Source organism: Natrix helvetica, assembly GCF_964273705.1.
Source record: "Natrix helvetica genome assembly, chromosome: 3".
Classification (NCBI taxonomy): domain Eukaryota; kingdom Metazoa; phylum Chordata; class Lepidosauria; order Squamata; family Natricidae; genus Natrix; species Natrix helvetica.
Genome location: NC_138549.1, coordinates 40,813,792 through 40,839,327, shown reverse-complemented (window position 1 = coordinate 40,839,327; position 25,536 = coordinate 40,813,792). Strand labels below are relative to the sequence as shown.

General features: G+C 34.3%; 1 protein-coding gene across 2 annotated transcripts in view; it reads left to right on the top strand.

Annotated features, from left to right (window-relative positions):
- The window catches only part of DHRSX (dehydrogenase/reductase X-linked), a 123,238-nt gene extending 98,587 nt beyond the window's left edge, over window positions 1–24,651 (top strand). The window contains exons 6-7 of one of the 2 annotated variants that reach the window (XM_081946595.1): window positions 4,199–4,406; window positions 24,170–24,651. In XM_081946595.1, coding sequence (XP_081802721.1) covers window positions 4,199–4,406; window positions 24,170–24,358 — 397 coding nt within the window. In that variant the 3' untranslated portion in view covers window positions 24,359–24,651. Of the gene's footprint in view, window positions 1–4,198; window positions 4,407–4,545; window positions 4,659–24,169 lie in introns of those variants that run through there. The other variant, XM_081946596.1, reaches the window with a different exon arrangement.
- The last annotated feature ends 885 nt before the right edge of the window (window positions 24,652–25,536 follow it).

Below are 25,536 nucleotides of genomic sequence, written 5' to 3'. Positions count from 1 at the left end.
TGTTCTACCCTCAGGTGCCTTGGAAAATAGTTTGACTCCCTCTTCTTTGTGGCAACCCCTGAGATATTGGAACACTGCTATCATGTCTCCCCTAGTCCTTCTTTCTATTAAACTAGACATACCCAGTTCCTGCAACCGTTCCTCATATGTTTTAGTCTCCAGTCCCCTAATCATCTTTGTTGCTCTTCTCTGCACTCTTTCTAGAGTCTCCACATCTTTTTTACATCGTGGCGACAAGAACTGAATGCAGTATACCAAGTGTGGCCTCACCAAGGCATTATAAAGCGGCATCAACACTTCACGTGATCTTGATTCTATCCCTCTGTTGATGCAGCCTAGGACTGCGTTGGCTTTTTTGGCAGCTGCTGCACACTGCTGGCTCATATTTAAATGGTTGTCCACTAGGACTCCAAGATCCCTTTCACAGTTACTACTGAGCAAGGTACCACCTATACTGTACCTGTGCATTCCATTTTTGTTGCCTAAATGTAGAACCTTACTCTTTTCACCATTGAATTTCATTTTATTAGATAGTGCCCAATGTTCAAGTTTGTCAAGATCCTTCTGTATCTTAAGCCTATCTTCTGGAGTGTTGGCTATTCCTGCCAGCTTGGTGTCATCTGCAAATTTGATGAGTTCCCCATTTATTCCCTCATCCAAATCATTGATGAAGATGTTGAAGAGTATTGGGCCTAAAACAGAGCCTTGGGGTACTCCACTGCATACTTCCCTCCATGTAGATGCAGTTCCATTGAGGACTACCCGTTGAGTGCGGTTGGTCAGCCAGTTACGAATCCATCTGGTGGTGATGCTGTCCAAAAGCACAAATGCTTTTGTGTTTCTTGTTTTGCCTGACATATGGCCCAATAGATAGAAAACAAGTGATTCAGTGCCTTCTGCTGGTAAAGTAGTTGTAAAATCACACAAAGATATACTAAAATAGTCGCTCTCATCCATTTGGGAGATGAGGTCATTGAACCTCCAACCTCTGATAACAGCAGTTTCTTAGTCTGAGGGCTTCAATAGATCTATTACCATAGATTGGCAGTAACTTCTAAGAAGTGAAATATTCAACAGTGCTTGTTCATTTAGCTGGAGGTAGAATTCTGGGAGTTGAAGTCCATACATCTTAAAATTGCCAAGTTTGAAAAACATTGATCTAAACTATTTGTGTATGTACCATGTTAATTACCGGTATATCGATTATTAATCTAAACACATACTTAGTCACATCATCTTTAAAGGGAGAAAGAAGTGTCACTTAGATATATACTTATCAGTATGTATTTAATGGATATACTGTGTGTTATTAAATGGATGCATTTTAGGGATTCTGAATTGATGTAAAAGAAGTGTCAGGGGTATTCTGTAATATGTTTTTTTTTCCGGTTTTCATGTATTTTTGATATACCTAAACACAAGGAAGACCTTCACTCACATCATTGTGTCCTTCATTTTGACTTTTTTTAAACCATTTACAGCAGACACCTTTTGGAATTTTCTAAAAAATTGATTCAAGAGACCCTATTATATTTGTTGGGGACAATATGCTGATTCTGTAAACTGCTTAGGGAGGGCTGTAAAGCACTGTAAAGTCTAAACGGTATTGCTATTCATATCAATGAAACAATGAATAATTGGAAAAAAATTACAATTGTCTTTGTTGGGAAGGATAGCTGTAGTTGAAATGAATGTTTTGGCCAAGTTTCTATTTCTTTTTCAAATGATACCAATACTTAAAAAAGACGCAAATTTGGAAGAATGGCAGAAAGGCATTAACAACTTTGGGCAGGAAAGAAACCGAGAATATAACTTAAAATAGTCATTCTTAATCCCGCAGCATCTTGCATTTTTATAATCAGTATATCCAAAATGAAATTAAGTAAGTATGTCTAATTCATATCCTCTATCAGATATATGATGCAATTACATATATTTCTTTCTGACAAATATTGTAACTGATGGGTAGTTAATGGGAGAAATGTTTAAATTAAAGGAAACCAAAATAGCAAAAATAAAAACCGAATTCAATAAATAAAATAGGACAGAAATATATTTGTGTGGTTAAAGTGGGACTGTTGTGGAGGGCTCAACTTAATTCTGATGCTAGCTCATATGTGTTGAGGAGGAAGCATAGAAGGAGGGAGGGAGCACAGAGCTTTGCCTCACCTAAGCTATGTTGCTGCTCTTCTGCTGTAGGCAGGAAAAAAGCTCATTCTCTCACCAGCCAATTAAAGGAGTGCACTCAGCTTCCTCTTCTGCCTCCCTGAAGTGCATTTATTTACATTTTATTTTCTAACTTTTGACATTATTCAGTCCAGACAGGGACAGCCAAGAGCCAGATGTGGCTTGGGTGCCCTAAAATGCCCAAGTTGACCTTAAATAAAATAATAACATCAACAACAATAATGCCATAACATTTATGGGTATATCTGTCCATCTGTTGTGACTACTAGGCTTCTCCATCTTCTCTTATTAATAGCAAAAGAATAAGGACCAGCATCTCCAGATAATTATATGAATTACTCATTTTCATATTAAATATATTAGTAAAGGTAACAGTTTATTAAATCTAAGTACCAGACAGATTTTTTTTATTTTTATCTCTGATTGTGATCTCTTGAATGTCTTTCTAACCACAAAGCTTATACTAACATTTTCCAATTGTATTCAATATTAATGTTCAAGAAATTCTTAACATTACAACACTTCAGTGACATCATAATCAGAGGCATTCAGTGTGGACATTTGTGTATCTGACCACAGTGTGTGTGCCAGTTACAAAAACCATGTATTAAATCTGTATGGAAAAATCCAAAACTAATATATACTAATTGATGACCACTAACTAGCAATCATGTGCCTGCAAAATAAAAACTGGATTGAATTAAGTTCCACATTAACATTTGTTTGCAGTGCCTGAAGACTGGAAATCTTCAGAGTCCTATTGAAACTTTCAGTTTTTGACACTGGCTTGTTCAGTAGTGTTTTGAACAGGATCTATACATTTCTAGGAAAGAGATTGGAAATGAATGTGTAAAAAAATAGACCTTATCATTTCTGCATTACACAGCCATTGTCAATATTCTTTAAGATAAAATATATTACTATGGAAAAATGTTTTTATCCCATATTCATGTTTACTTTGATTTATATTGCATTTAAAGCTCTCTTTAAGTTAGCATTAACTTCTGGTGATTGCCTAGATAAGTTTCTGTTGTTTTCTTGATAAATACTTTCCAAAGTGGAAAGCCATAGCTTTCTTCTTAGGTTTGGGCATGACCGGACCAACATCACACAGCTTGCTTTGTGCTTAGAACACATAGTTTCTACTCTAGTATCTTTAATCACTATACCCAATTGGCTCTCGTTCAAAGCGCACATAACTGTTTAATGTACAGTAGATAATTACCACAGATTTGGCTTGTGCAACCCTATAGCATGGGATTGCCTTTATTTGAAGCAAGAAAGGAATTTTGAAAACCAGAGAAAGTGGAATCATATATGGTATTTTGATTGTAATATTCTAAGTAAGAACAGTTTTTTTGACATGTGCTATAATCTATATTATAGGAGAAATTTTTTGACAGTCTACAGTATATTAGCTACAAATCAGAAAGATTCTAATTGTACCTTTAAATGTTAACACATTTTATTAAAAGACATAGACTCACAAAAGCTAATGCCTTTTTAAAATGTTAGTTTGAGACAGTTCTATGAGACACTATTTGGTTATAGTGTTTCATGTGATCAGTCTCCATGGCTTTAGAGTCTCCTTTGACAACTACTATGAAAAATGGTGCATAATATTTTACTATTTTCATGCAAAAGAAAAATTAAAATTGTCTTATAATAGGCTACAAAGATTTTTCTTGAAACCAAGGAAAATTCAATCCACTTTAACACTCCATCTCCAGCCTAAAAGGCAGTGGTGAGGTCCCTAGCTGTCAAAAGTTGCCCATCTCTGGTTTATATTATCTCAAACATTTTCCATAAATCACTCAGTATAGGCTACATTGGTTTCTGCAAGATAATAAGTAATTATAGAGAGTTCCTGCTGTGTACTGCTTTTTCATAATTTCCTTTTCATAATTAATAATTCCCTTTCATAAGTTATCACCAGCAAGTATCTGAAAACTGTGCCATGCCTCATTCTGAAATTATATGTATATGATTGTTTTTTTCTCTCTATTTGCAGTTGCTTGTATTCACCTCATGGAGCTTATGCTCAAAGCAAACTTGCCCTTGTATTATTCAGCTATCAGCTGCAGCATCTCCTGATGTTAGAAGGGAGCCATGTGACGGCTAATGTTGTAGATCCTGGAGTAGTGAATACGGATCTCTATCAGAATGTCTGTTGGGCAGCAAAAGTAGTCAAGTGGATGACAAGCTGGCTCCTCTTAAAGGTACTTGGAAATCCTTTAATATTTCCACATCACTCTGATAGTTTTGTACATTGTTAAATATGTTTTCTCTGATCTCTAGAGTTTAGTGTATTTTTTACACCCCTCCTCTATTTTTCTTGGGGTTTTCCTGTGCTGTCAGTGTGAGAACATTTGTCCCTAAGAAGTTGAATCCAACACAATGAGGCTCTATGGGGATCCTCACAGATCACAGCAAGCCTCCATTAATTGCATTCATCCTCCAGCAGCTCACAGGTATTCCTGACACATTGCTGTAGTAGCTCAAACTATGCAAGGCACAGTTTTAACATGTCTAGCCAGCTTTGTCTTCATTTTTGAAACTCTGAGATTCCTATAGCATCCTTCTGTTTAATGAAATTTTTATGAAAGACTATTTAGACCCAATGCAAGATTTTCAAATAAGTGTGACTAAAACTCGGCACAGATTCTCAGCATCATTATACCTGAGCAAGACTATTTCCTTGGCTCAGTGCTACAAAGGCTGTCCGGCATACTAGTCGCTATCCATTAACATTTGGGTATCATCTTTGAATTTATATGCTATCCTAGATTTAAAATAGGAAAGACTTCAGGAACCTTTGTAATTAGACTTTCATCTTCAGTGGTGTGAGTGGCAGACTAGTGGGATGACTGAGATGTTCTAGAGCTCTGATGGCGAACCTATGGCACGCGTACCAGCCAGCTGATTTTTGGCTGATTTTTGGCCTTCCGGAGGGCCAGGGGAGGCCATTTTTGCCCTCCCCAGGCTTCAGGAAAGCCTCCAGAGCCTGGGGAGGGCAAAAAACAGCCCCAACGGGCCTCCAGAAGTTCTGGAACAAACCCCCCTGCCTCCCCAGAGGAACAATCTGTGCTTTGCATTATGAGTGCTGGCACACTCGCATTTTTGGCACCCAACAACAAAAAGGTTAGCCATCACTAACCTAGAGAGACTGTGCTAGCTATTGGTGAACTCAAGGCGATCCTAGGTTCTAATCCATTCTCACCATGGAAACCTCACTGGATGATTTTGGGCTGTTCATTCATCCTCTGGGTGCAACTACACAGGTAGAAAAATTGCTTCTGGTAGAGGGAGGGCATATAAGTTTATCCTTTGTAAAAACTAAAATAGAAATCTAAAACCAGTAGATTCATAAATTTTCTTTAAATATTTCATGTGAAGAGTTTAGTTACAATAATATCTTATATTGTATTATTATTAGGTAAATATCATGCAATACTAATATTTCATAATCTTAATGAAATATTTTTCATCATGATGAAAGATGAATAGCAAGGTTGACCGAATAACTTCTTTTTTTCTTTAAATAGGAAACATGGCTTTTCTGTCTTGCCCAATGAAAGGGTAGCTGCAATATGGTCCTTTTGGGGTTGTAATTATAAGTCAGTTGCACCTTCTGTCGTTGTCCATAAGGGATATTTTGACAAATAAAGGATATATCTTCTTGGAAATGCTGCATATTCAAGAATAAATATTTTCCCTTTGGATAGAACTGTATTTAAATAAGAGCACACAGAGAGCTTAATAATATCGCCTAATCACTCTGTCTATTTCTCGTGTGTTTGTGTGCATGTTTTAAAAAAGTTATTAGTAATACAATAGAAATGGATTTTATGGGGGGCGGGGGATCTTTAAAAAACCAAATCCTGTTGCTTTCTGTATTTGCGTTTGGAAGTATTAAAAAAAAATAGCTTGCCTCACTTGCTGACATTCCTTTTCTTCTGAAATAGAAAAGATGCGGTACATCCTATCAAGCAATTGCAATTGTGCTTCAAGTGTTTTTTGTGCCATTCTGCCTTACCTATGTGCCAGAATAAGCAATTGATTTCATCAAAGGGGATGAAACAATTATTAAAAATTGGCAGCTGCTGTTTATGCTATTTTCTATACTCCTTCTTTCTTTATATTTCCACTGAAGTACCCGCTATATTGACAGAATAAAACATAGGGCTGCAAGTCAACTAAATTAAATCTGCCATACAGGTTCATTTTAAGCACTGTGTCCTCCATGTAATAACTAGGCACAAGATAAATGGTCATGTTGCCATGAAAATTGCTTCTGTAAGACAAAAAATAAATACAGTAGTAAATTTTATAACCTTTGATTTAACTCCCTGAGAACTGTCTAGAGCTTCCATCAGAAAAATACAGGACGAGAGACATAATTTATCATGTGGGCACATCAATTGAAAAGACTTTGTGTCGAGAAATAAATGTTAGTATTGTGATGAGTATTGTGATGAGAAAATGGGAGCTGCAGGAAATCTGTTCCACAAATCAAGGAGCCTTTTTCTTAGAGAAAAACGTAAGGAAATATGGATTGTATATCAATATGCTGCTGTCTTGAAATGGAAGTACTTTGATGACAGGCGACAAAGTAATGGGATTCCTCCAACTTTGTCTTAAGGTTCTTTGCAAATCTGTTGAGTTAACCAGTTCTACTCACTCTGTGTTGGTTTTCTTCATGTCTGAAAATCTTCTCTTTTTCTTTCTTTTCCTCATCTGTCCATGTTGTTATATATTTTTGAACAAATGCCAAATACAGATTGAACAAATAAATTGCAGATCATGAAATACTTTTATATGAATGGATAGGTAAGTGACAGAAAGATCATCTATGTAAGGTTAAGAAACACCAAAGAATAAAGATACATAATGCAAATTTAAAACTATAAAATAAAACATAAGTTGAAAACATTGTGAAGGGAATTTTGTTGACACATTCCTGCCTTCATTTCCTTCTTTTCCCCAAGCCATTAACCACTACTTAAATATTTATGCTTTCTTTAATATTTAATATTAAACATTGGTGTTTATTGCTTGTATCTGTTTAAGTCATTCCATTTGTTGTTTTTAATTCATCTCTTGATTCTTTTCCTAGAAGCCATGTCCCAGATATCTGCCTTGCTATGTAATATGTCAATTCCTGCTTAAATTAAATTATATTTATATTTATATTTATATTTATATTTATATTTATATTTATATTTATATTTATATTTATTTATATTATTTATATTTATATTTATATATATATATATATATATATATATATATATATATATATATATATATATATATATATATATATATATATATATATATATATATATATATATATTGTATTTGTACTGATAAATAAATAAAGGGAGACTTTTATTTTATTTCTATTTATTTATAAATAAATAAAGGGAGATTTAGGCATACCAGGGGTTGTAACACAAATGCATATATATATATATATATATATATATATATATATATATATATATATATATATATATATATATATATATATATATATATATATATATATATATATATATATATATATATATATATATATATATAGACACACACACACACATATACATATGTTTGTGTGTGTGTGTGTATGAGCTTTGCCATTGCTGAACAGTCACCAGATTTATTCTCTCAGTTTTGTATCATTAGCCATTTTACTTTTAAAAAAAATTATGATAGGTTTCCAGACATGAAATACAGGAAAATGAGCCACAAATATCAAATATCATACAATTAATAATCATTAGAAGTTTGTGACATTCTAAGATATAATTATAAGATATAATTTTCTGATCAATGACCCTGCTTGGCTAACCCAACTGAAGTCATTGAAAAACTAGTGAGTAAATAATATATTAAATCAGTATCAAATTAGGATATAAACTGCATAACCCAAATTTTGGATATGGCATGATTACAAGCATAAGATTGTAGTCTTAAGAATTTAATTCTAGTTGATAACCTAGTTGAGTTAAATTCTATGTCAATTTTATTTTTTCAATACATGTTTCTAGACATCAAGGTATTCTCCCAGATTTGGTTTGCTGTTCTTCCAAAGAGTAAATCAGAAATCATTTCCAATAAAAGCCATACAGAATCCTTGGAATCATTAATATATATAATGCTAATTTAATGTATTTTGAAGGGATACATGGGTTAATAAAATTTAGTAGGAATACCATGGATGGCAGTGGGGTTGCAGAATTTGTTGTATTCTACATAACATCATTTTCTGGTTCTTGCAACACTGCTATCATGTATTTTTTTTAAAAAAAAATCCAACTTGTTTGTTTATATTTACAACATTTATAGAAGAGAGAATTATTTATTTTTGCTGGAGTTATTATCTAACAGTAAAACACCTTATACAAAGTTTGAGTAGAATCTTTGAACTATATTGAATATTTTTCTTTTGAAATTCACACTGTTGCATCTCTATCACTATATTCAAACATTGTCTATTCAATCATACAGTTCTTCTACTATCTCTTCAGAACTTAGCTTTCCCGCAGAGTTTTTGCCTCACGTTTACAGATATATACTACCTAAATTTTTGTAACCGTGTTTGTGCATGATATTTCCAGAGTTAACACTTTTTTTTTGAGATTGGCAAACAATACATTTTTCAACACATAGTATATGTTTCTTAAGCCAGCAGCTTCTCTTCTTATTTATTCTCTCTGAAAAGTATTGTATAGATTAGATCTGCATTATTATTGCTTTTGCCTTCAAGTCACTCTTGAAAAAATATTGTTCTTCACAATATTTTTGGAGGCGTTTTCCCCTTCTCTACTTCCTTGGACTGAGAGAGTGACTGAGCCAAGTTCATCCAGCTGGCTTCAAACCTAATGTGGGACTAGAATTCACAGTCTTCTGGTTTCCAGCCTGGTACCTTTAACTACTACACCATATTATTCTATTAATACTAAAAATTACTGACAAAATATGTATCACAGCTATAATTGCACATGTGCTCTTTTGTATAAATTTATGCTGATAAGTAAAGGCAACAGGTCTATTGGATCCTAGTGCATATTTCAACTGACAGGAAAGAAACATATTGCTAGTCAGAAACATAAGTCTCAAATTGTTCTGCAATTGGATGTGGCTCAGCGGTTGCCAGTCTGTTCTACGTTTTGCTTTTCTTACTAGAAATATCTAGTGAGGGGGAAGCAAAGAATATGATAAGACAGCATCACTCTCGTAAAGAGACTCTTTGTTGCAAATACATGTTTTAATGTGCGCCCTGGTCAGAGTTACAAATATGTTATTCTCTTTATGTTGTGTTAATTTATTGCAAGAGTTGAATTATATCTGAGGTTTAAATATAAATATTGATTAGATTACCTCAAACATAACCTACTTATTTAAAAATGCAAGTGAATGTAATTCTATTTTCTGCACTTCGGTTAACCTTATAACCTTTTATTTATTAGTTTGTTTTGATCTTCTTTTCTTTTGCTTCTCTTGAGTCTTAACCTCTTCTCTTTGATTGTCTAGTCCAAATAACTTTCACATTCCACTATAGCTTGAACAATTAGCATAACGAAACCTAACCTGTGGATCCATCACTTAATAATCCCACAAGAATTTTTCCAGTATTGATTGATTGACTTACATCCCCTTCCTCACTCTGCAAAGCAACATTGGGTAGTTTACAACTAAAATATTTCACATACAGTATGTGTTTAACAGATTCTATCAGTGAAATTATGTTTTCTACAATGAGTGCAGATGCTGTTTTGCAACCCTTAGCTTGTGCAGTGAATTAGAGTTAAATTTGGAAAATATTGAAAATCATTGATGGTTTGCTTCTGCTGAGTAACTTAAAGTTACAAATATTTCCAGAGTCTTCCCTCAGATTCCATAGCATCTGATATAAGCTTCAGGAAGTCAGGAAGGGATCATGCCGGGCAGCAAATGCCATCATTTTGTGAGAAGGACCCTGGCCACTGCCCCGCTCCCCCATCCAGTGACAAAGTCATGTGGGGTGCAGAATGTGAAACCCAGTGGAGCAAATTTCAAGCAGGGCAATATCTCTACCTTCCTCCAAGCAGGGATTGATAATACATGCCTGGTCTGCACATTCAGTATTTACTAGGAAGTGTTGCTAGTATATTTTGGCTTATTTGACAAGAGACAAAGAATGGATTGTGAGAGAGTTATGATAGAGTAGACCACTAACTTAAATTTATTTTTGTGAAATGGAGGCACTGGCTAAGCAAACTTCCAGGGCTTGCTCATCCAGTTCTCGAGGAATCCTCTATAAAGGGATAGTAGGGAACTCTTTGGATTTCTTATTTCTGTTCCTCAGATCTACCCAATCAGAAGCAAAATCTCCACTATTTGTATACAGTTTATTGGTTTGCTTACATATTGTCTGGCTTTGTCCTTGTTAAGTTCCAGAACAACAGCTCTAGCCCAAGTTTTGCTTGCTTGCTTGCTTGCTTTGAGGAGGTTTGGTGCAGAAAGTAGATAATCCCAACTTCTGCATGGCTATTTTTGTGTACGAATCAACCATGCTGCCTTTAGTTTTAGAAGAGAAAAACATGGAGCTTCCAATCTTTTTTGTCTGCCCTTCAACAGATTTAATATATCAAAGGAGTTCAGAGAACAGCCTATTTCAGAAGACCAAATTCATCTTGATGTTCTTTAGAAGGCAAGATTTATGAATTGCTGTAGTGACTTAACTTCAAAAATGATGAGGGATAGCTGAGGAGCCAGGGCATGGAAAACAGGACACTCGTCTCTCCAGTGGGAAATTATTTGGCTTGTGGCTCCTTCATTAATGCTGCAATGTAATGTTTGCAGCATTTCCTCTGTGCTGGAGCTAAGCCAGAAATGAATTAGCTGAATTGCTGAAAATTTATGACTTTATGAGAACACAGGTGTAATTCCAGTCGTGAATTGACAGAAATGCCACATGTGGTGGAACAGTGGTATCAATTGCTGGAGAATACAAATGAAAGGCTGCAGTTGTCCTTGGGGATTTTTTCTTGACATCTCCTTGAACTAAATATTTTGATCTAATTCACCACAGTTGTCTGTTGTGCTCTTCAATATTCTCTTTTTGGCATTCATCATAGTTAGGAATAATTTACATATGATTTTCTTAACATGTTAAAATATATATGAATATATATTCCAAATTTTCAGTTCAATGAACGTGCCATCGCATATATATATATAGATATATAGATATATAGATATATAGACTGGATTTGCATTGTTATTCACCTATTGAGTCTTCCCATTGACCTGAGATAGGCAGCTTTTATTATTTGATAGTATTAAAAGTATTGTCACAGGATGTAAGCTGTTTTAAGCTGCCTTTTGCAATTGACTGATAGCGATAATGCTGATTATGTTTTATTATAGATAATTTATTATTTTTAAAAAGATAGGGATTTGAGTGAGAGACAAGGACAATTAAGGGAACTGCATCAGGTTTAAAGTATATTTTATAGACAAATATTAGAGGTCTTTATTTTGATGACATTAGAAGTCTGGAAAAGTGAATGGAACCTTGCCAATTGCACTAGATTGAATTTTTATACAGATGGAGTGTAGTTTTTTTTAATTTGCTGAAAATTACATATCAAATATATAAAGAATAATTTAATATTAGATACTTAAAATCAGCTAGTCTGTATTCTTTTACATTTAATAATAGCTAATTTTGTCATACCTATTGTAATTTTGTAAAGTTGGTAGTCAGCACCATTAATAGGATTAAGCCCACTAATTTTTTTAAAAATGTATTATTTTTCTAATCTATTTATTTATCTGTTTACAGGTAAAATAAATTCCAATTCAAACTAATTGTTTCAGTAAATTTACATCATACTTTATTCAAATACTTTGAAATTAATTCATTCTTAATTGTTGTGCATGAACTTTTTAAAATTCAAAGTACATACTGTATGTTGGGCTTACCCTCTGTCTCTTCATTTCTATATATTTTGTTCTCTCAAATGTTTATTTCTTAAGATCAAATGACAATCAGAGCATTTACTTGTTTCATTTGGGTAAGTGTAAAACCAGTAGCACAGAATATAGCAATAGCAATAAGACTTAAATACTGCTTCACAGTGCTTTACAGCCTTCTCTAAGCGGTTTACAGAGTCAGCATATTGCCCCGATATTGCCCCCAATAAGGAAATGTTAGACCTCTAAACTGAAATGGAAATGGAACCTCCAAATTGGGGATTATTCCATAAATAAGAAATCTTTATAATATATGTTGATTCTTTGTCTGGAATTTTGTATACATGAGCTATTAAAACCTTACAGTTGGAAGAGGTCATGTAGACTAATGGTTCTCAACCTTTATTTACTCATGGCCCCATTCTGAGCTATATTTATACTAACTACCTCCATAGTTAGCTGGGGAAAAGGTACTATAAATACATGATTTCCACTGTTTATTAATTTAATAGTGCTAAAATTATCACAGATGTGAGGAATATAACAAATTGACCATGCCTTTGGAAGTTAAGATTGGGTGCTTCATTCAGAACCCCCTAGAACTATGGCATCGTGTCATGGGGAAGAAAGTGTATGACCCATATTGAGAATTGCTGATTTAGACTATTAAGTGTAACTCCTAATTTTGAGGAAGAAAAGTTTTATTTCAGCTGCAGACCAGTAAAATAGATACAGGTATAACTAAAACCAAATAAGCTAAAAAGTAAATGTAAATGTTTCTCCTGTCCAGTTGTGTCCGACTCTAGGGGCCGTTGCTCATCTTCGTTTCTCAGCCAACGTTGTTTGAAGACACTTCTATGGTCATGTGGCCAACATGACTATTCGCCAAAGTGTACCGAACGCTGTTACCTTCTCACTGTAGTTGTACCTATTTATTCGCATTTGCATGATTTCAGACTGCTAAGTTGGCAGATGCTGGGGCAAATATTGGGAGCTCACCCCGTTGCCTTGAACCCTGCTCAGCATCTTTAACCACTGAGCCTTTATGCCCCTCAAATAGCAAATTTAAAAAATGAAAAAGTTATATTGCTGTCAAGTTAAAAAGCCCAGGAAAATGTGTGTGGTAATTAATTTACAAAATTACTTTCCAGACTACACTGCCATGAGCCACTTTCTGCTTGAATATGTCTTGCAAACCAAAATATGTTTGTTCCAATTTTTATAACAGCCTGATATTTCTGTTTTGATTAAGCTCAAATAATCCATTAGAACAATGTAAAAATACCCTGACATTGAAATAAATACATTCAGCTTATTTAATTAACTACAAAATTAAAGTTAGAAAACAGCCCAATTATTAGCCTGCAGCGCTGTGTATTTCAAAAGTGTTGCAGAAATATATCATTCACATCCCATTTTAAATATTTGTTTCCTTGTTACTCTTTGTTCTCAAAGCTGTATAAATTGTTTAAAACAATGGACAATTTATTATCTGCTTAAAATTACAGGAACATAGGTTTAGCAAAATGAAAATAATTAAAGTAATTTATCACGCAGAGTGACGTGAGATGTTTTGTTTGAATAAAAATTAACTTTTCTTTCTTCTCCATCTGTGTTCCAGATCTAAGGCTTTTGCAAATTTTACTAATGACTGCAATCCTCTTAATGAACACAGTTTAAGATGTTAAGGGTTAAAAAAATTAATTCATTCATTAAGGATATTAGTTATTTTAAAAATGTATTTCCAACTCTGTGGTTTAGTCTACTAATTCTATCTCAGCTTTCTTAAAAACTTTATTGTGCCTTGCAGTGGAACATAAAAAGGATAGTAAAGGTAGATGTTATAGCAGATGTCTCAATGGTGGGATTCAAATTTTTTTACTACCAGTTCTGTGGGCGTGGCTTATTGGGTGTGGCAAGAGAAGGATACTGTAAAATCTCCATTCCCTCCCCACTGCAGGGGAAGGATACTGAAAAATCCCCATCCCGTCCCGATCAGCTGGGACTCAGGAAGCAGAGAATAGATGGGGGTGAGGCCAGTGAGAGGTGGTATTTACCGGTTCTCTGAACTACTCAACATTTCCGCTACCGGTTCTCCAGAACTGGTCAGAACCTGCTGAATACCACCTCTGAGGGGGTCTTCTGTTGGATGAAAAAATATATAATTGGCTTCTTTCATAATAGTGAAGTAGATATTGATGAGGATGAAGTTCAGCACCTGTCTATATACATAGGATTACTTTAGTTGGTTTTTAGTATTCCTTTGACTTACCCATCACATATATTCACAATATAGATAACCAGACTTCTAGGCCTTCTGCATTTTCATTTTATTTCATTTCTTCTGGCCATTTCCTGCAAATACTCTCACATGCATTTTGTTCTCATTCAGAAGACGGTCAAGACTACTTCATAGCTGGCTCTCAAGTATTTTTCTTCACTTTAATGCAATTCTAATCACACTTTTATTAGAGACATATCCTAATATGTCTACATATCCTAATATGTTTGGTGTGTGTAGAAGAGGTTATAGGTAGAATTGGGAAAGATTCTGTCAAAAATGCTGGAGATTTGCTGCTCATACTGCCAACACTTCTTAGATGCATGATTGCTCTTTCTGTCATGCTGTTTCTTATCTCCCAGTGTATCCTATCACCATATTGTAAATCAGAACATGCAGCCGTTTTTCTATCAGTGATAACATTGCAAATGATGCTAAAGTCAGTAGAGGATGACATCAGTAACAAATATTTATGAGTGACACTTAGTCTCTCTTTCTTTGACAGTCTCTTTTTCCATGATCTTCTTTCTATTCTTGTCATTCTTTCCAACCAGTTGGCTTGGAAAGGAACAGATAGCTCTTAAGATTTGTACTGAACTCTTACTAAATTAACCCAATGAATTAAATATAAAATTAACTCAAGGGCACAAATTGATCTTGTCTTCGGATAAATTATTGTTACAGGTAGTCCTCACTTAACAATTGTTCATTTAATGACCATTCAAAATTATGGTAGTGTTGAACCAGAAGAGTTATGACCTGTGCACTGTATTCTATTGAATTTTATATTATATTTTTCAACTGTTGGTCTCATCTTTGTTCTTCTTATATTGTGCCTTTTGGGTCATTTATTGTCTTTACAGTAATCCTCAGACTTTGAGAAATAAACAAAATCAGCTTGAACACCTTGTAGTGGAAAGGAGATGTGATTTAATAGGAGTTATGGATACCCGGAGGAATGACTCATTACATCTAGCTATTGAACAATGCAATTCTTTGAAAAAGAATAGAAGCCACAGAAATGCAGAGCAGCTGTTGAAAATACTCACTTCTGCACTGATATCCAAATGAGTGATTATAGCAATTCTGTAAAGAGCATCTGGGTTAAAATAATTGAAGAGATGAATTAAGAACAGGTCTATTATTTAATATCATCCATCGACTCAAGAAGTAGATAATTATTCTAAAAGTAAATTTCAGATATTTTCAATGATTTCATATAGCAGTGACAGGGAGATTCCATTTAACTTTATATCTGGTGAAAGCTAACCTGAATCATGAAGAAACTACTATTAATGAATTAAAAGACTGAAAAGTGCAAAGGAGCGATGTGTAAACATAAATACATATAGTATATGAATGCAACATGGATCTGATCAAAAAGATTAACTAACACTGGATCAAAATCATTTGCATCAGACTCTTCATCAATTAATAAAATTGAAATTGAATTGAATTGAATTGCAACTATGGTTGTAATAATGAGAAATTTCTTAGTTTTTGTGGTGATTCCATTAGACTGATTTCTCAGTAATAGCAGAATTCAGAATAACAGTTTCAAGGAACTGCTGATGGGAAAATTAAGTGCCAGGTAAGACTGAGTAGCTCAGGAGGATGTGTGCAAAAAATACAAACCAATGCCATGGTGTACTTGAAAACAGATGTTCTTACATCTCTCATCCATTACTATCATCCATTATGTCAAAACTCATCTTTCTATATGAGGCACTCCTGGGCAGTGAGTTGGGAATAGCAGTGAAAGCAATGTAACAGCGACGTGATTATTTGGCTGACTTGTTCCATAGGTCCAAGTCAAATACTATTTGCTTGATGTCAGCCATGTTTTCCTCTATTCCCCTTTCAGCTTGCTGACTTTGCCTTGCTGAATATATTTTTCTTCAGGAAGTGAATAAAAGCACAAGAGATCTCCTATCCTTAACTTGATTCTAATGTGCAATGAAATCATACAACTGATCTACACAACCAGGTTGCCCCAGTGTGAATACAGACAACTGACTTTCATGGTTGTGATGAACAACTACATCCTCTACTCACTGCCAACACACCAGGAAAGCAACTTCAACCCATCTCTTTCTGCTATTACAAAAGCGATGTTTTCTGACTTTTGCTAACAAAAGCAATGCTGACTGTTTTACCTGTTGCACTACATTTTGCAAAATTCTCCATACCAATTATATATTCTGTGTGTGTGTGTGTGTGTGTATGTGTGTGTATGTGCATATATATGTATGTATGCTCATGAGAGCTAATTGTTAAATTTTCAGGGAGTCAATTGAGAGCAGAGCTAAGCCATGACTCCTATGGCACCAATCAGCTGCTTTGGAACTAGGGGTGCAACACATTGGCAGCAGTGGAGACAGTAGAGCCAGTTTCTTAAACATTTACCAGCACATCAATAAGTGGGCACCATATATCCTGCTCCATCCAGAAAAGAAAAATGCTTAATTTCTTAGCCCAGATTCGAAAAGGAAACTAGCAGGGGAAGCCACCAGTCACAGCTTGTGCTATGTGTGGGCTGGACAGAACATCAGAAAATGCTCCGGGCCAAATAAGAGGTTGGAAATCTCAAGCCTTTCCATAGCATATATGCTGTTTTAAATATGCTTTTCTCATTTTACCCTGATCTGTATATGCATTTTGAGTTTCAGGCTGCATCACAAAATCTGGAAGTCAATGGTAAACCCTTAACTGCTCTTCAGTTTATGAGAAGTATATTTTTGCACTGCAATGCAAACCCAATTAATTTTATCCTCCTTCCCAGAAGATTATGTTGCAGGCCCTTCCTTCAAAGGCCTTCATTTTAAGAGATAACTGAAATACATTTTTAATATGCAGTACTTTATAGCCTGCTGTGTTACCTTTTTAGTATGAGTTTTAACTCTCCACTAGAGATGGAAAGGAGGAGGAAACAGTTCCGCATTATTTATTAGTTCTGCAGCAAATACAAGTATTCTAGGTTTCAGCCAAAATGTTTGGTGGTTGCAGATTGTTGGGCACAGTATTATATAGTTTAACACCGGATGCTTTTAGGCTTTTTGTAAATTTATTGGTCTAAGTCTTTAGTTAAGCATTTATTTTGGTTTTAGTTTTGAGAATACAACTTTTCCCCTTACAAGCCTGGAGTAGCAATAAACGAGAGGCTGCCAGCATTTTTACTGATTTCTGGGCCAAGTTGCACATATATTAAATTTCATGGAGCATTATTCCAAAGTTGTGGAGGTTTTTTTTTTCTTTTTTTCTGAGAAAAGCAATTTTCAGGAGTGGGAAAATATTTAAGGTGAAAAAGTAGTAAGAAAACATGGAGATATTAATCTTTCTCTCTTCTGCTTCCCAATCAAGATTTACACATAATTTTAATGCTACCCTGTTTCCCTGAAAATAAGACCTCCCCGAATAATAAGCCCAATTGGGCTTTTGAGCGCATGCGCTAAAATAACCCCTCCCTCAAAAATAAGCCCTGTCTGAAAATATTGCAACACAGCAGCAGCCATGAGGTGACCATGCTTGCCATCTCCTGCACCTCAAAAATTATTTTTGAGGCCAAGCACTTATTTTGGGGGTCAAAAGAAAATAAGATTCTGCCTTATTTTTGGGGAAACGGTAGTGAGTATTTTACTAAAATATGTTTAAGATATTATATATGGGCTGGATTAAAAATGGTAAGTATAGGAAGAATTAACTGTCCCCAACTGACATAAAAATCTAGAAAAACTAATCAATATGTTACATTATAAGTTCATATTTTTAAAGTTGCTTTTTGTGTGCCTGACAATTCAGGCACCTGTAATTGAATTTTTATTTTATTTGCTTTTCATCCGTCCATCAGCATTGCTGTGCCAGGGCAAGCTTGACACTGTTTGAAACTCTGCTTAATTTCATTACTAATACGATGCTAATAAAATAACCAGTGAAGTTTAATAAAGACAGATATAAGATTTCCTGAATCTATTTGAATTTTGCAAAATACCAGAATAATGTGGGCAATATGTAGACAGTGAATACAAGCAGCTGAGATACAGACTTTATAAGCTTTTAAGCTACACACTTACAGTCTGTATATCATGCCAACTATTTTCAGCCATACATTTTTTCTATATGGGAAGCTGAGCAAAAATCCACCAAAGATTTAAAAAATCTTAATTATTAAGGTAAAGCTAAAGGTTCCCCTCGCACATATGTGCTAGTTGTTCCTGACTCTAGGGGGTAGTGCTCAACTCCGTTTCAAAGCCGAAGAGCCAGCACTGTCCGAAGACGTCTCCGTGGTCATGTGGCTGGCATGACTAAACACCAAAGGTGCAGGGAATACTGTTACCTTCCCACCAAAGGTGGTTCCTATTTTTCTACTTGCATTTTTACATGCTTTCGAAATGCTAGGTTGGCAGAAGCTGGGACAAGTAATGGGAGCTCACCCTTTTATGTGGCACTAGGGAGTCGAACTGCTGAACTGCCAGTCTTTTGATCAACAAGCTCAGCATCTTAGCCACTGAGCCACCATGTTCCTCTAGCCGCTGCATCTCTCTTCATTAATAGCATTGTCATAAAAGTACTATTGTTATGTGTGCCAACTTGGAAAATAAATAGGAGGTAAATATGTGCTTGAAGAAGTGGGAAAGCAGGTTTTTTTTTTTTTTCATTTTCTGTTGACTTCAGTCTTTAAATGTGACATTTGTAAGCACCAAACATTGGGTCTTCAGTGTTTAACTTTAATCATATGTACTGTATGGCAAAATGGCATACCATGGCAAGATAGTAGCTAATATATATTATATTTGGAGCATATTGTTGTCGCTCACCTGAAGCAACCAAATCATTTTCAAGATGCAACATAATTTTATTAGCATGAATACATCTATTCTGGATTCCCAGCACTTTCTGAACAGCTCTAGATGGAAGCAGAACCAGAGCTGATATACATTTGGCTTACTACATTGCAAAAGTGAGACAAGCAAAAAGGCAGACATAGTGCAAATTATACTATAATTTAGATAAGCCCATTTTTTTGAGATCTTGCAATTTGTATCTTCCTACCAGATTGGCACAATAGCCATAATATTTCTGAAATATAGTCAGTGAATAGAAAGTATTCAATTTACTGGACCACAGGTTCCTGACTCCTGCTTTTCCCTGTCATTTATGCCAAATACCTTGATTTTAAATCTGGGGCTTGAAAGAGGCAACCTTTATTCATTCATTCCTGTTATTCATGATAATGGTTATTCTTCTACCATTTATTCGCCCCTTTCATCTCCAAGAACTGGAAAAGACCCCAGAATTTGGGCTTCCACATGAGGATCTGTGATAGACTAAATACGTCTAGATAGATCAGTACTATTCCATGTGAGGAGAATACGGGATGGAAATTATGCAGTCTTCTTGTGAGTGAAGCAGCTGAGGCTCAAGGGAGGAAAAGATTCACAATGTGTAGTATGTTAAAGGATACTAAGTTTGACCAATCCTCACTTTCCAAATAACTTCAGGCTACAATCAATTTATAGTTGTAAAGAGGTCTTTGAAAAACAGCAGAAAACTTTAGTGAGTGAGTTTTCCTTCTGGAATACAAAAAAAGTAAAGCAAAGAGGAAAACAATATGTTTAAAAGGCTTTAATTTGGTATCAAAGAGCTTAATCAAGATTTTATTAAGAAAGTTGTAAATGGACAAAAGGGATGGTATAAATCTGAAAGATAAATATTTTAACGAAAGTGTTTTGGCAGTACTTGGAATTGAAATAAACAGACTTAATTTTGATAATTTGACCACAAATGGGGAAAAATAATTATTGAAAATTACAAAGTAATGAGATAAGTACAATATGAGATGGATTAGGTCATCTGAAATGCAGAAAAACAGATTGGACTAAAGCCTTAAGTGTCTAAACTCTTAAGGCTTTAGTTCAATCTGTTGTTCTGCATTTCTGGAAAAGGAGGAAGAAAGAGAGAAAGAGAGGTGGATAGAGAAAGAGAAGGAGAGAAAGAGGGAGAGAGGCCTGCTTTTTACCTTTATATTTGCAATTGACTTAGTTTTACTTTTGGAATATAAATTTAAAAAATGCTGACCACCAGAAAGCTGTAAAAAAAGGAAGTAATGGTTTGTTAGAGTAACTAACAGACAAAATAATTCCTCCAGACATATTAGAACAAATGTTTGAAGAAGTGGGAAAACAGGCATCTAAATCTGTCAATCCTGTGAAAAGTTAGGTGATTGCATTTGAGGGAAGAAATTTCATGAGAATGAAATAAAAAATCAGAAAAGACTGAATATATAGAACATCTTACTGAAGAAACAAATTAATGACAAAGTGAAAAAAATTAAAAATTAAAAATAAATAAATGGAGAGAAGGAAAAGGACTTAAGCAAGGTGGTATTATTGGAATTGAGAGAAAAAGAACTCTTCCTGAACAGTTCCAAAAGATCCAGAAGACAATACTGGATAAAATTTTGCTCAATCTTTTTTTTTTTTTTTGGAATGGGATCAAGATGTCATGAAGGCAGAAATTGACAAAGTCTATAGAATCAATAAACAATTTGCCAAACTAAGAAATTTACCAAGGGGTATTCTTATACACTGTCAGAAAGAACAGGTAACAAATTTTGCCACAGCATTTCACTGCTAGACAGAAATTAATAACACAGATATGATTGTACTTAAAAATATTCAGATTAGAATTCTGCACAAACAAAAAGAGCACTTCTTTTTGATTGACAAGCTTAAACAGATAAAGATAACATTTTAATGGGATAAATTAGAAGGAATGATCTTCTCTTTTAAACAACAGATGTTTATACTGAATTCAATCCAAAAAAGCAACATAATTTCTAGAACATTTTAAAGAGAAAGTGGAAGATATGCAAATGGAAGTGATAAAGGGCCATGGCAATCTAGACTCTACAGAACTACAAGAAGCTGATGAAGAGGCCATTACACCAGGTTAAAGTTTTGACATAAAATGGATTTTAAATGCCTAACGTGGAATATAAATGGAGCAAACACTCCTCAAAAAAGAAGAAAAAGATTTCATTATTTTAAAGAAATGAATCAAGATGTACTCTAATTTCAAGAAAAACATCTTTGGAAAAAGTCTATGCAATATTTAATCTGCAAATATTTGTGTAAAGAATTCATTTCAGTGAACATTAAAAAAATGGAATTGTAACCCCCAATTACAACCAGAACTGATATTGGCTGACGATTATGGTAGATATGTGGGGGTGGGAACTAATTTGCATAGGACTTTGATAATAGGATTTTTTGCTCCTGGTTCTTAGGGCTATAGCTTCCATCATCCTGAACTATTTATCATATTGGCAAAGATTCATGGGTTGAATCCAAGGGTTTCCTCTATTTTCCACTTTGAAAACTATTTGCCTTATATTCCTCTAAAAATTTCTACAGCCTTGGCTTGTTCAGTAAGAAGCAATCCCACTGTCAACCAGTCTCTTTCAGAACATACAACTTTCAATTATTCAAGAGATAATGTTTTCATCTAAATTTGAAGAAACAATAATCCCTCACAATGAATTACTCTCTAGTCATTGATTCTTGTTTTGGGTTCTCATGATTTCTTTACCAAGTTCTGCCTTTATTTGCTTGCTATGTGAGCTCACTCCTGAGAAGCATCATGTAGCCTTAGGTAAACATCTTTATTAGGAATTGCTATACAATATACAATATTCAGTTTTATCTGAAGCTGTTCCTATCCATTGTGGAAAGGAAATTTGTCAGAGTGCTTCAGGTCTCTGTTTTTACCAACTCTAAGATAGGTCACATTAAGAAACCAACTCCACAGAAACACAATAATTATATTCTATTGAACTGGGTAATATTGAATAGAACCTTGCATTTTTTGTGTGTTCCCCTCTCTCTCTTATACTCCATTGAGTCAGAGAAGAATCAACCTAAGCCTCTTGCTAATGCTGTGTCCTTTTCCAGGGTTTGTTTCTTGTTGTTTCCTTTTGTTATGCTTGCATAACAGCTTCTGCTTATTTTCTTCAAAGCCATCTCCAGGGCTCTCTACAGTTTTATTAAATAAACATGAAACATGGGACTACTAGTTAGGATGTGGATTTGATTGGGTGGAAACAACAGGATAAACTATATTCAGAGAAAGAATATTGGTGGGTAAAAGAATTGTCTGTTCATGAGGCATCTATTGCTCTGTGAGAATAGGTAGGGGACATGGAGTTCTTTCAGGTCCATTGTTCAGATTGACCTATAAAATGTGTCAAAATTGTGCTCTTGCTGAGTTTAGAAAACATATCACTTAAGTTAACATCAGTAGCCAAATGCCTGCTTAAAATGTCATATGTGGAGATCAAGATAGAATGGAAGAAGCAGATTTTTGTGTAAAATTCCCCCCAAAGTCTTTGAGAAAGTATATCTGAATTATTTTGGTGCTAAAACGTGTTGCTAAATTCATTATTACAACTGCTTTTTGAAGACTATAATTTTATTTTTCCACTTCTGTCTTTTAATTTACAAGTTCTAAATGTACAACAAAATGATTTTTTTGTTGTTTTCATTTTTAAAAAGTCAACTTTGTTTTTGCTTACTGTTTCAGATGGTTATAAGTTTCAGTAAACTCTGTAGAATAAATTTCCATTACATTCTCAGTGTCAGCAAATTAAAACTCCTGCTTTGGTCTAATTATTATGACAACCCATTGGCATCAGTTAGAAGTGTAATAATAGATACACAAAGAAAAAAGTTTAAATGCCTAATTTTAAAAAAAGCTAGAAATATTTTAATAATTTTTAATGTGAAGCAATATCACACCAATTTAAAAAAAAACATTGCTTCTGATTTTATTTTTCTTCTGACACATACTAGTTTGGTGATAATTCTAAATTAAATCCTTTGATTTTACCTTGCTGTTCTGGATTAAATGCCACAATTTGCTGACACTCTTGTTTTCATGATATCTGGCTTGTGTGTTTTAACTAAACAAAATGCATTATACATATAACTTACACTTTCATCTGTTTATGGCTGATTACAGAACTTGTCATCTTGGTAAAAGAACTAATTACACTAGAGACTGCAGTATCATTGCTTGCTTTCAGAAATGCATTAATTCTGTTTCTGAAGAAGGGATGATTTGCAGTAGTGTATAATGTTGCTGCATAGAGATTGAAAAATCTTGGACCAAATCCATTGTAGTAAAGAGGTCTGTCTTTTCAATATATCTTCAGATATGCAGTGACCTCTAATCATTTCCCACTTGCATATTTAAGCAAAAAGCGGAGGCTGACATTTGGAAAGGGTTTAGATTTTCAAAACATCTGTAGAATCATACCTGAAAATAAGTTTTTAAGATCCTGCTGTTATTGTAAGTTTTTCTAATAAATAGAAAAGCATCCCAAATAAAGGAATTTATTAATGATATCAGAATTTTTTATCCTTGTTTTTGAATGGCCCCTGTAATCTTGTAACTTTTTCAGTCATGCCACTTCATGTGGCATCATATATTTGAGATTCTTATTGTCTGTTATGGTTTCTTCTTTTCTTTTTTAACTCACTTCTTTAGAAATAAGTGGTGTGGTCAGTATCATTCTTCTGATTTATTTTCTTTCTCAACTGCTAGGTAATGGCATAGAAATTAGAATAATTCTTAATTACACATGCTGAAAATGTAAAAAAAGTTCTTGCTTTCATCTTAATTTTTTTACATTCTTTATGTTTTCAATATTTAATTGTGTTTAATTTCACCAATCCACAGACACCAGAAGAAGGTGCATCTACATCAACCTATGCAGCAGTTTCACCAGAACTGGAAAGAGTTGGCGGATGCTACCTTTACAACGAAAAAAGGACAAAATCTGCTGATGTCTCGTATGATGATGAGTTGCAGAAAAGACTCTGGACAGAAAGCTGCAGACTTGTTGGGATTCCTGATGTAGTGTCCTAGAAGTCATGGGGAGAAAATGATGTGGTTTGCTATGGGAATTCAACCTGTCTCACTGACCCAAACTGTGCAGCATCACTCATACTTCAGGAATTCACTGTTCAGTCACATGAGCAAGTATGGACATAGTTTGAGCTACCAGTCTGCCAGCAGTGGTGGCAGTGATGATGGTGGGCAAAAAATTCCCAACTAGAATTGTATGTATGGTGGTTTTAAATTTAACCATCCATTTTGTAATCATAATGTTTTTGTCTGTGATTAAAAACAAATTCTTTAACCTTATGTAGAATTAAGAGTTTTCTTTCATAAAAACAAAGGTTAAATTGGTCTCCATTTTTCAAAATCCAAGGATTTGATAATTTGATTTTCAGCAACTTACAAAAAAAAACCTGGAGTGATTTCTTTAATTCTTAATTTTGGCGTTTTAGCTCCTTCCAAAGAAATATAAAATTAACCTGTTATTTTTTTCAATACCTTAAAACTAGCATGCCTAAGATCACAAACATAATTGTTTTCATATTTCAAATATTAGGCTCACTGTATGTATGTATGTATTTCAAATGTCTTATCAACTCTTGAACATAGGACATATTATTACCTTTTTGTCGTTTGTAATAATTCAGTGATAGCTGCTCCATTTTCTGGGACAGTTTATTTAACATTCAAAAAGTGATACAGCCTAAAATAAGATGGATATGTACCAAAAAATAATCTGTTTTCCCTATGGAATATTTTGCACTTGCCATCTAAATATGAAAACACAATTTCAGAGTCTAAAAAGCCCCCCCCCTCTCTATATATGACTTCCTTCCACATCAAATAATTTCCTCAAATCCTTGCTTCCCCCACCCCCCACTTTAAAATATCATTGCTTATTTTGAAATGTGGATAGGAAAAAATATGCCTTAACGTTGGTGAGCTCTCCCATGGATTCGGACATTGGGCTGCTTTTTACAAGCTACACTATAAGATTTTTTAATTATACAGATACAATTTCATATTCTAACATATTTTAAATTTTAAATGTGTACATTTGTAATGTAATCCTCTAGAACAGATGATATAATTCTCTTTCAACTGAACTGGGCTGAAGTTGACTTTCTAGATGGTTTGGGATTTCTAAATGTTTTTATAAAGATGATCGTGTTAACATCAATAATCCTTTGCTACTGTTCTCTTTG